We start from the raw sequence: 12,635 nt of genomic DNA on the forward strand, positions 1-12,635 counted from the left end.
TTTTTTAAAGATGTATTTATTTATTTGAGAGAAAGAGTGCGCAGGGGGAGGGACAGAGGGAGAGAGAGAATCTCAAGCAGACTCCCCACTGAGCGCAGAGCCTGACACGGGGCTTCACACGGGGCTTCACGCGGGGCCCAATCCCACAACCCTGAGACCAAAGCCGAAATTTGGAGTTGGACACTTAACCAACTGATCCCCAGGCACCATGGAATTATCCCAAGCTTTGCTGCTAACTAAGCAGAAGGTGACCTCAGCTACTGGGTAGAAGGGAAGAGGCTAGCAAAGCTAAACCATCTTTCTTCTTTTCCACCCCACCCTAAAGCACGTCCTTGGAAGCACTGTCATGGTTTGAGAACATCCCTTTCGAATACACATGCTCCTTGGCAGCAGCCCCTTGGCTTTGGGCACGCCAGCTCTCCCATCCACCCCGTACATCGTATTGGCAGGGGCACCCTCTGCAAACTGGGTGAGACAAGACAGCTCCTGGCCCGAGCAGCCATTTGTTCCAAGCAAAAAGGATTATGTCACAGGCTTGGATGGAAGCCACAAAATCAAGCTGGGAGGTGGGGCTGAATTTTAATAATGGAATTGACATAATTTATTTTTAATAAAGAGGGAATTCTAAACCAGTGCTTCATTTACCATGCTTCTAATTCGACTCGATGGCTCTGATAAGCTAGTGATCTAAAAATCACACTTTGACTGGGGTCGCAGTGCATGTGTCGCCATGTTGATAACTGTAGAACAAAGAGAAACTGTGGGAAGGCTGGCTGTTTCTTTAGCTTTTATGCCGCTCTTGGGGACTTTTTAGTTCAGCAGTCTTTTATAGACTGGGGCAGGGAGTTGTTTTTCCCGGGTCTCCTGCTTGCACTTGGAAAATGAATCAAAGATCATATGCAAATAAGAGGAACTTATCTTGGAAGTTATTTGGGAAAATAAAATAAAAAATTTCGGCTGAAGCTTTTTATAAGGAGAATGGACACAACTTTCTTTCCCCATAGAGATGCATCCCCACTGCCCATCGGAAGTTCAGGCCGGATCCTCAAGGCCCTTCGCTGGCCCGCGGATGCTGTAAATGTGTAGTCCATTCTCCATGAATGTCTGTGGAAGAAATGATTGAATGACACTAAAAATAAGGTTAAAATTTGCTCAGCCAGTGAAGGGGAAACTATGGAAGACCACAAACTGGGTGAGGTGGGGGTAGCAATGGAGATGAGATCAGCAAGGGACGAGGTTGGGAAGGGAAGGCGTCCCAGAGAAACAGAGGGACCGTGACTTGGTAAGCTCTGAGGTGTCATTCCTGCCACACTCAGCCGTGGACTCCAGAGGCTGCCGCCGAGCGTGTGGTGTCTGTGCGCACACGCTGGAGTTACCCGCTGATTGCTGCTCACGGTTCAGCTCTGCGGAGTTTCTGCTCTCGGTGACCTCGCCACGGCCAGGCACGCGTGTGGGGCTCATTCTCCAGGCCAGGGGCAGCATCAGTAACCAGGACTTTACCCCGAGACCTAAATTCGATCAAATCAAAGACAACGTTTAAGTTCCAAATGTTGACTCATTCCCCACGTCTTTTAAAAGAGTCTTCACAGCTTTTTCTTTAAAGTCAGAAGAACACCCCCATTTTTATGTTATAAACTCTTACCCGGAGGCACAAAGAACGTCGTCATGTAACTGAGGACGATGTGGCAGGAGCTCCTCCCCATAGATTCCCTCGGCTCCCACTGCCCCCGTGCCCCCCGCACCCGGCAGCGTCCTGCTTCCTGCAGGCACTGTGACTGCCCCCCGAGGCTTTTTCTCGGCAGCCCCCACCCGAAGCGAGGCGTCGATAACGTGCTCTGGAGCACCTTCGGTCAATGGCAGGTGGGAGCCGAGGGGTAAACACCCTGGCGGGAGAACTCCGAGATGTAAGCTACGCTGTCATAACAACAACATTTTCTAGCTTCTGTTGGACGCTTTGACATCTGGGGCCTGGCCAACTCTAGAGAAACACCCCTCCCAGGGCCGTCTAGCCAATTCCTGGAGACAGTACGGGGCTCGCCTACAAGCTCACCTTTTATATGTGAACCAAACAAGCCAGAGCCCATGCCCCAACCACCTCCTTCACACAGGGCTCTCCCACTCCAGGCTCCAATTCCTGTGCCTTAATCACCTGCAGGTTGGGACCACACAGCTAGGAACAGCCCCTCTGCCCCAGAGGCTGCTGGACTGATTCCAGCAATCCAAGCTGACGCCTGTTTACCTTGCCTTGCCTGTTCCTTCCCCCAAGAAACCGCAAGAAAGCCTCTTGCCCTCGTTTTCCCCTCACTGCTACTGCCTTGTGATTGACCCTGTTGCTTCCCCATGTGGCGTCCCGGGGCAGGCCCCTTCCTCTTGGAATTGTGAGTGTAACAAGCTATCTCTTCCATGGCAGCTGCCTCCTGATCTGTTGGTCTTGGCCATACTAAATAAAGTAAAACCTACATTCTAACGCCACTATTCCCCATACTTCTCCAGTAAGTTTGAGCCCCAGTTGCCCAAAATACTAATCTGCTCTATCTCATACCCTCTATTGGCCTCCTTCCCTTTTCTCTCTCATTTTTCTGCTTCCTAACCTGTGCTTCCTGGAACCCTTTCCCAGGTAAACCACTTGTACTCAAATCATCACAGAGCCTGCTTCCAGGGAACCCAACCTAAGGCAGTAACTAATAAAGGTGGAGTTGCTTTGATGGAAGCCGAGCTACTCCTCCTCCTCGGTGGCTGCATTTCATCTTTATGGAAGCCTAAGGTTCCGTAGAACACAGTTTGGGAACTACTTTCTTAAACTATCCTGGGGTTAAAAAGCCCCTGAAAGTGAAAATAAAATTTATCGCTATCTACCCAGCAATGTTTTCAGAGGTTAAAAAAAAAAAACTTTTCAAGTTTGCAAATTTCAAAATGTATTAACTTTTAAAGAGTATAGCAAAATGCCCCCAAGAAATGAATATACCTAATGGAACTCTTTTGATTAAAATAAGTAATTCCTCTACCCAAGAGCTTTATTTATTTCTAAGTAGTTGCTTACATACCAGGCACACATGGGTGGTCTGGTCCATTGAGATCCATGTTAAGTAGCAGCCTTTAAGCTGGATATCATAATGGAACATTGTCTTCAATGTAAAAGGAGACTGGAGTGCACCCCAATGTCTAAGTTCTCACCCACGTTCGTGGTTCTTGAAAGGGCACACACAATCTTGCTATTGTATTTCTAATATTTCCAAAATAGCCTACTTAAATGTCAATTGCTAATCCTAGTGTTTACTCCCCCACCACCCTTATTAGTAAATCTTTTCTAAATGGGTTAATTGGCAATCTCAGGACAGTTGTGAAGTCTGCTTTTTCAAAAAGTGATCTGTAATTAGGTCAAGGATGAGAATTCTTTGGGGTCTTCCTCAAAGTGTGAATCACCCTGTTTCACAAGGTTGTGCTCCATTCCTAAAGGAAGTCTCTAATTGCAGATAACCATAGGGCAGAGTTTAAAATGTTAGGCTTAAGCTCCTATATTAGTCAGGATTCTTTGGGTTGCAAATGATAGCAATCCAGAACAAACTGATTAAATAAAATGAGAATTTGTCATTGAACATGAAAGGTCAAGGCTTCAGGCATGACTAGATCTAAGTGTTCATACAATGTTCCCCTTGTTTAGCTTGTTCTCTCATCACTCTGCTGGTTCCTCTTCAGGCTCTTACCTCATAGTGGCAAACCGGCTGCCAGCAACTCTCCGCCTATATCCTATCTTCTCAGAAACTTCAAGGCCAAGAGAATGCCTCCTTCCTGATTGCTCTAGCAAAAGCCCTGAGACTCAGTCTCAATGGGACCAACTCCTGTGCCCATTCTCTGACCAATCATTGTGGCCATGGGTATGTGATGCTTGATTCTCCAGGCCAACTCCTGCAGGAAGGGTAGCCCTCAACGGACATCAGAGTGCTCCTACCAAAAGAAGGTTATCCTGGGTATCAGGCAAACAGAGATCACAGAGGCTGTCTAAACAGCTGTAAGTTCCTCATGGTGAGGGGGTAGGTCTAATAGTGTCTATTTTATTCCCCAGGCTAATTGCAAGGGCAGTGTTTTGCCTTGGGGGTTCTAATGTCTGTTCTAAGCTAACAGCGTGTGACTGTCATGCTATGACTAACCAGGTGTGTGAACATGAAAAGCTGTGTATATGTCTACCTGCCAGGTTTCTGGCTTCCCACATAGTCACTGGGAATAAATAATGTAACCTCTTCACCTTCAACCTATGAATGGATAGAATCTTAGGATGGAGACTTAAAACAGGTGCTGTTTGGGGGGAATTCTCTGAAGACAGATGCTCTGAAATACCAGTTATTCACAGAGAAACATGCTGTTGGACGGGAGGGAAGTAGCCACCTTTGGCGCTCTGCAGTGCCATGTGAAACCACCTCTCCCCACTGGGCCTCACTCCCCACTTGTAAGAGTTGCCTCGTGTGGAAGGAGAAGAGTGCAGCCACAAGCCTCACTATATTCCTGTTTCTTTCTTCCTCCTCAAAAAGATTCCTCTTATGGCAAGTGTAAACAGTGGTGACAAATGTATGTCTTTCCTAAGGGAGCTGAGTGGAGCCTCTCAACGTGCTACTCCCTGGGCTTAGAATGTTCTGTGCAAGATTGACATGTGACTGGCTCTCTTCGAGTCTCAGCTGAACTGTCCCCTCTCTAGAGGGGCCTTCCCGAAGCATCCTATCTGCAGTTGTCCCCCATTTTAGCCATGCTCCGTCACATCTTATTTTTCATACTAGCACTCATCATCCTCTGAAATAATCATGTGAATTGTCTGTCTTCCTCATTGGAATGGGAGCCAGGAGAGCAGGGCCATGTCTGTCTTGTTCACTGTGGATCTTACCATCTTCCACAGTGCCTGGCACATGGTAGGCACTTGGTAAATATTGGATGGATGGATGGATGGATGGATGGATGGATGGATGGATGGACGGACAGATGGACGGATGGGTGGATGAGCTCCAAACTTCCTCTTGGTTCGTGGCTCCTTAGCCCAGAAAGAAATCCCCTGTGGGGAAGGTAGAAAAGAAAATCTATCAACAGTCACAGTATTAAGTGGCCCATTAGCCACAGGGTTTATTAACACGTCATAGAACCCTATGTGTGAAATCAGAAAGATTAACAGGAACAGCAGGCTGCTGAGTCAACAGTCAACAAAAGCAAGTTTAGAGGTCAAGGGAGAGCCCCTGGCCTTCCCAGCAGCAGAATTTCAGAGAAGTTGCAGTGTTGCAATCGATTATCATTACCTGGTTTCCATAAGAAGAGTATTTACAATTAAGCCAAACGGTTGCAGCATCTGGGGGAAAAAAACAAAAACAAAAAAAGCAACCTTTTATTCTACTATTCCTCTGGCCTCTGACGGCCAGAGAAGAAATCTCACGAATCCTCAGATCTGCAAGGCAAATCCAGACCCTTCATTGGTTGCCTGTAGTTTGGATCAGTGGAGAATTCCATCTGTCAGGGCATTTGCTGCATCATAACAGTTGTTGAATTTTCTTCAGGCAACAGATGAAGAACTCTGTGTACCGAAGCCGGCAGTCTCTGAACAGCCCGAGTCCGGGGGAAACAGAGATGGACCTTCTGGTGACTCGGGAGCGACCCCGGCGCGGGATCCGCAACAGCGGATACGACGTAAGTCTCTGCTGGGCTAAGGTGCATACAGGCTTGGCTTTTCCCTGAAAACGAAGGAGAAAGAACATCCCATAATGTTTCACTTTATATTTGTGGAATTTAAAAGTGCACGAAAATGTTTTCTATTTTTATTATTCCTTGTTACCTATTTTGCAGAGTAAGACCACTTGGAATGTGTCAGAGTAGCAAAGTATTGCTAAAAGGGCTTTGATGTCTAAATCCAACCGTTTTATGAATAGGACAGTATTGCTCTTCAGTCAACAGCGATTCTGAATGTCCTTAATTGTTTTTCCCTCTGTCCTTAAGACTCAGTACGAACCGCGGCTGTAGGTTAGAATTCATTTGAACACGGGCTTCTTTTAACCCGTAGCCATGTCGAGCAGTTGGACGGGTTCCTGATTTCTAACTCCTCGGTATGCCATGGAGACAATCAGATGTCCGACAGAGCAATTTGGTGGTTTCATGTGATGAAAACCACGTTTATGTGCAGTCATGTCTCCAAACCGCAAAAATCGTGCTCATCCCACCGAACTTGCCAGCCGGGGAGTTACCAGGCGGTGTCTCGCATCCAGTGGCTCCCATCCTATTACTGTAGTCGCACCCATGAGCTCACGCAGACGCTCCTCCGAGGAGCTGGTCCATCAGGCTTCACCCTGCCCCAGAATTTCAGAGGGCGTAAATCTACTCTTGGGTTTCATGAAAAAGGCTTCTTTCCCATTCTCCTAACACATTTCCCTAGTTACAAACAGAAGTGTTTTGTATCAAGAATTATGATTCAAAATGTCCGGATAAAGTTTTGTTATAATCTCTGAGGTCATTTGAAAATGACGCTCAATTTCTTAAATATACCATGCTCATTGGAAGGCAAGAAGGTTTTTTTTCCCCCCTCGGGATTGGTCACTGTTGGCCACAAAAGTTTAAAATGGGATTTTTAATTGTTCCATTAAAACCAGAGATGTTCTACCTGATTGGAATGTCTAGTCACCTCACACTTACACTTGATGTCTGTGTTGGTGGTGATAACCTTATCTTTTATTTGTTTTCCTTTCTCATATAAAACAAATTGACAGTATAGTTTTATAAAATTCTAGATGCTTCGGGCAAATCTTTTTTTTTCCCTCCAGGTGAAATTACACAACATTCATTGTTCTCATAAAAATATCTTTTATGCTAAACCCGGTCAGCAATTTGATAATCAGCCTGTGGTTAAAAATCAGGTACTTGAATTTTCCAGTTAATCTCTCCCTACCAACAGTGAACGTTCTTCCTATGTGCTCAGAGTTGGCGGGAATTCTTTTGCTCAGACATACCTGAGGTATGTGATAGGATTCTTAATGTATTTGAAGACTGGCATTAATGGGTCTCTTGTGAGATTCTAGGCACAGACATTTTTACAGTTTGAGGAAATAGGACAGTTCCCCTATTAGTCTTGAAAAGAGAACAGTGCAGTGGTTTTTTTTTTAACCGTAGACTATGCCATGACTCGCAGTAGTGACTTCATACTTTTAGAATGCCCTGTTAGTACGTTACTCACGGCAACAGAAGGAGAGAGATGATTTTTTATTTATTTATTCGACAGAGATAGAGACAGCCAGCAAGAGAGGGAACACAAGCAGGGGGAGTGGGAGAGGAAGAAGCAGGCTCATAGCGGAGGAGCCTGATGTGGGGCTCGATCCCGTAACGCCGGGATCACGCCCTGAGCCGAAGGCAGACGCTTAACCGCTGTGCCACCCAGGCGCCCCGAGAGAGATGATTTTTAAAAGGAGGTTGCTCACCCCTGACAAACAGGTGTAAATATTCCAATTATGGGTTTTGCTTTAAGGGACGCCCACTTCATCCTAATAGATTTTTCTTAAATATACATGTCTTGAGAATTGCGTGTAGTCTCAAAAACATAAGCAAAGATAAGTTTCCTTAAGACAAAATGATCATCTAGGGACTAGTTTTAAGAATTTAGACTGTTGTCTGTAAGAATGCAATTGCCTGCTGTTTCTTCTCCCCATGCCATGTGCTGATCACATGAAAAGTAGCTATCCTTTCCTGACTGCACACGATAGACCTGCCTGTGTTCTAGTCTTTTTACGTGAATTATCTAACAGAAGGTAGGTACCTCCCTACACCTGTTGTACAGACAAGGAAACGAAGGCACAGAGCAGTTACATAATTTGTCTACCCAACTCCAGAGCCTCTCCTCTTAACCACCATGCAGTAGGGCTTCCATATAAACCCATCGCACTATATATCTGTCTTCCCATGATTATATATCCTATACTTCTGATCTCACGAAGAGGCTGGATGGCAGGTCTCACAAGAATTCTTGCACAGATAACTCACACAAGCAAAAAAATGGACTCGCAGATAAAGGAGGAAAGAACGAGAGTCATGGCTTTAAACGATGCATTCATTTTCTGAACTCCTGATTTTCCAATAATGCTAGGGCACCTCTGACGAAAGAACCCATTAGCCCAGCAGCGAACAGGTCAGTCAGTTGCAAGTGTGTCATTCTTCCTATTGGGTCTGGGGATCTTGAAGCGAGGCCCAGATTTCCAGTCATTTCTGCCAGATTAGGAAACACCAGGGGGGACCAGCTCCTTGACATGGTAGAAACAGAAGCACTGGGAGACTGATTTAATTTCTCCAAAGCTGACCGCATTAGAATCCCTACAGGAAAGGCTGCATGTAAAAATAAATGAATGAATAAAGAAAGAAAGAAGCAAACACACACACACAAAGCACAGACGAATCTTAGCCCCAGGACTGATGGCAGCCTGGATTGTTTGAAAATGTTTCCATAGAGCGGGATGTGTTGGGACATGCCCAAGAGAGACTCTCAGCTCCAAGGGGGGTGGCAATCACTGTGTTTTGTAACCTCTTGGTCCCCCTAAACAGCTCAGGGATGCAACAGACTCCTGGCAGTTCCTGTGGCTAGTAATTTTCTAGGGGGCGGCACCCCCTTTTAGACGAAGGCATGATTTTTAGAAAGATGGCCAGACCAGCTCTTTAAACTAACTTTGGCATTGAAATGAATTCCTCCCAGTGCGTGAAGCTGGAAGAAAAGATAATGTCAGCCTAATATTTAAAAGCAAAAATACCTCTATTTCAAAGTATTTTTTAAAATGTTATTTTCTGAATAAAAGTCGTATAGAAAATAATGAGCTGGGGAGGAGGGAAAAGAAAATGCCCTACATGTGAATTCTCAGGCAGAGTAAAGACCCAAGTGATTTTCCCTCTATGAGGCAAATGAGTAATCCCTTTATGTCGTTGAGGAATCAACCTTTGCTTCCAAAGGACAAGGAATAATCAAGTCATTCCCCAGAAATAAAAATGTACTTCCTCAACCTCGATTTGTGTTTGGAGTTTTAAAATGTGACAGCAGTGGGGTCAGCTAAGTGCCTTGGCTATGAGGGAGACTCTGAAAATGAATGCTCCCCTCTCAGAACCAGAGACCTTTACAGGCTCCTTCCCTTAGGTTTCTCTCTACACCTTGTCAAAGCTCCACACCTTGGGGGTGCTCACAGAGCCTTCACGGGGAAACCCTAAAATACAGCCAGAAGGTTTAAAAATGTTGAGAAGGATGATTGATCCCTTAACGCCTCTCAGAAGAGGGGATGCCAAAGATTCCACTGTAGTGACCACAATCACCAGTCTCTCCAGAGGCATTCTTCCCGGAAACGTTTGGAAATGTTAGTGGAAAACCAGGTGGTTTCGCAATTGAGAAGTAGACATAAACCTACAAAAAGGGATACGATGTCAGGCATGGTTCTGCTGCAGAAAACAGAAAACCTCAAGCCATTTGAACAGACCAAACATGACTGTGAGGAGTTAGGCACTCACCAAATCATCAGAGGGCTGGCAGAATGTCCTGGGAGGGACTGAGAACAAAACCACAGGATTGGTCCTGACCAGGTGGGGTGGGGGTGGGGGGTTGCCTCTGCCCCAAATAGAATGGAAGGGAAGGAGGGGCCTGTCCAGGAACTGCCAGGGAGCAGAAAGACAGGCCCTGCCTCATTTCCTTAGTCCAGCCTGCACACCAGGGCTCTCACTGACAGAAGCCCAATCTCAGGCACAGTCACTGCCTCACAGAGGGTAGTGAGCAAATGTTGGCTGGTCAGCCTCGGCACTGCAGGAATGCATATGCTGCAAGGAGGCTGCCTAGTGCCAGCCCACCAGCCCTACCACAGGTACAAGAGAGATGAGAGGAGAATTGCCAGGCAGAGCAGTATCTGGGAAGCAGTGGGGAGAGCTAGAGGAGGCAAGTATGGCTACGGGGGAGATTGAAGCATCGCTCGGAGCTTGGTTCCAGTCACTGGCTGAAGGCCTGGGTGCACCGTGTGGTGTGTGATGGGGCGTCTATTTGCTGGCCTCCTTCAGCTTACAAGGCAACCAGCTCCCTTTGTTCCAGGTGAACGGCGGTTACTAGAAGGGCAGGAGGCCAGAGAATCAGAGCGGGTGTTTGATGGGTTCCATCCACAGAGGAATGCAACATGATCTGGAAAGCCCCGGCTGCCTGTGATAGCTTATAGCAAGTGTGGGGCCTTCTAAGTAAATTGTCAGTCCTATATTATTAACGGAAGTCTCTCTTCCCCACTCCCCACCCCCTCCCCAGCATCTTATGGCTTTTGCATGATAGTTGGAGATGATCATCAAGAAAGTACAAGGCTGCCCTGGCGTGGCAGGATGTGGCCAGTCAAGGGTACGACCAACTCTTGGTTTCTTTGGGAGGCAAACGGTTGGATTAGAGGACTTGATCCTTCACCTTGCTCTCTGAACTGGGTGCTCTTTGTTGACCCCACCCTCACCACCATCACCCCCTTAGCATCCCACCCAGAGCTGTCTCGCATGTGTGCTCCCTGCTCAGCTTTTACTCTCTTTCTCTTACCTCTGCCAGCTAGCGTAAGCTATTAATAAACCCAGCTTGATATGTCGTCTCAAGTTAATTTAGGGGCTCTTAATCCTAAGGAAATATCTGATAGTAAGAAGTCAGTCTCCCTGGTTGAGCCCAAGGCAAAGAGGTGGAGGGGTCTGGTGGTGAAGCGGGCCTTGTGGTGCAGGCCAGATCTCACCAGGCTGTGGCTGTCCAGATGATTTGCTAACCCCACAGAGATGGGTGCCACTTGGCAAGTGGGGAGCAGGAAGCGGATTCTGGTTGGCAAGTTTGAGAGGGAGTGGGCCAGGTTTCAGGATGGCCTTGTGACCTCACTGGGAGCCAGGCCTCCCCTGCAGGCCCAGGACTTCCCTCCCATGTGGGCCATTTCCCATGGGGCAGGAAACCAACAGCTTCCCCTCTGTTGTAAGCACACAAGTGCCATCTGCCTGCTCATGCTCTCTGATTCCTGTGCTCTGAGCACTGCCTGCTTCTCCTCATGGTGCCCACCTACCCATCTTGCTTCTCCTGGACTCTTGCAGGCCAGGGTCCCCTGTGTGCTGCTCTGGGTAGGAACACCTGTAGGGGAAGGGAAGGAAGCAGGAAGAGGCAGAGTTAAAAGTTGGGCTATGGTTCAGCTACGACAAGGCCTCAGCTAAGCTCACGTAGCCCTGCAGAGTTGTTCCCAGCGTGTGCGAAGCGTCTGGGCTTTCGTACTCTAGCGCTGACCATCACTGGGTGTCCTTGGGCAAGGCAGCTCTCTTAAGCCAAGGACAGTTGCTACGGAGAGAGTTGACATTGCCGATTCCCACCGACGCCCAAGGCAATTGGGAGCTTGCCTTGGGAGCAAAGGGAGAGCAAAGACAGTGTGCCCAGCAGCTGGAGGGAAAATCCTGTGGTCCTGAGCAGTGCTCTCCACGCTAGTTCCTCCCCACCTTGTGTGCTCCCTAGCCCACCTGTGCCCCCAAACCCTTGCAGGAGCCGGAGCCCAGTGGACTACCGAGAATTCCTTAGGCACTGCCATCCCTTTCATTTCTTCTAGCGAACATTTACCAAGTGCTGGAGCCGTTTAGCATGTGTGAATTCAGCAACATGGGCCCTGAAAGACAAAGGAAAAAACTTAAATGTTGCCCAAAAAATTAGTTTTTGCATGTATTCTATTTGTGTTGTACATTAGAGATGATATGTTGCTTTTCACATATTACTCTGTAAGATTGCATACTCAGGCCACGCATGCTGTACCAACAGGGATAATCTAAAGGCCTTTCAAAGTTTTACTTTCTCTGATTTTTTTTTTTTTTTGTAAGTTTCTCTGATCTCTACTTTCTCTGCTGGCGTTAGCGTGTAAGCCCCACGGGTGATCCCACCGCATTACCTGTGCGGGGCTGGAGAAGAGAAGGATGGAGTCACTCGAGCGCTTGTCCACACCAGTGGAGCAGATGGGCGGAAACAGGCGCAGCAGGCTGGGGGAGTGACCTTGGAGGCCTGTTCCTGTCCGGGCCACAGCTGCTGCCGGTCCAGTTCCCAGTACTCACCACTCAAGAAGCCACCAAACAGCTGCCAGAGGAGTCCTTCCAAAGCACACGCCCTCGCTTCAATCCTTCGGTAGCTCCCCACGGCGCTCAGGTTAAGATTAAACCCTCAGCTCCTGGCTCAGGCTGCATCTGCTCTGGCTGGCCCGGGCTCACCTCCTAGCAGGTGCTCGCCGCTCCCTCACCCACCCTGGGCTCCGGCCCCCTACGCCCTTCCCACATTCGTCATGTGGACTCACATCTCTGTGTCTCTGCCTGTGTTCGTCCCTCTGCTCAAAGACATCCCTTCCCACCCACTTTGTGCAGCCACAGTTTCTCAGCCTCAGCTCTGTTGGTTTTGGGGCTGGATCATCCTTTGTGATGTGTGTTGTAGGCTGTGTAACCGCATCCCTGGCCTCTCCCACGGGCCACCGTAGCACCTCCGAAGTTGTGACAACACATTTCCAGACGTTATCCTGGGGGCAAACCCGCTCTGGCTTGCAGACCAGTGATCCAGGCAATGCTTGCAGAACTTATCTAAACATTTTCACCCCCAGAATCTTCTCCTTGGCCCCAGTATCTGTGAGGCTGAAGGGGGC

At 47.8% G+C, this 12,635-nt stretch overlaps 1 protein-coding gene across 3 annotated transcripts in view; it reads left to right on the forward strand.

Moving 5' to 3' along the window:
• The window catches only part of KIAA1549L (KIAA1549 like), a 125,033-nt gene that overhangs the window by 67,425 nt on the left and 44,973 nt on the right, over window positions 1-12,635 (forward strand). For all 3 annotated transcript variants that reach the window (XM_087854736.1, XM_087854737.1, XM_087854738.1), the window contains exon 15: window positions 5,532-5,661. In XM_087854736.1, the coding sequence (XP_087710862.1) occupies window positions 5,532-5,661 (130 nt within the window). The remainder of the gene's footprint in view (window positions 1-5,531; window positions 5,662-12,635) is intronic.

The sequence above is a fragment of the Ursus americanus genome, chromosome 24 (genome assembly GCF_024610735.1).
Source record: "Ursus americanus isolate L20-20 chromosome 24, mUrsAme1.1.p, whole genome shotgun sequence".
In the NCBI taxonomy this organism is placed as follows: Eukaryota; Metazoa; Chordata; class Mammalia; order Carnivora; family Ursidae; genus Ursus; species Ursus americanus.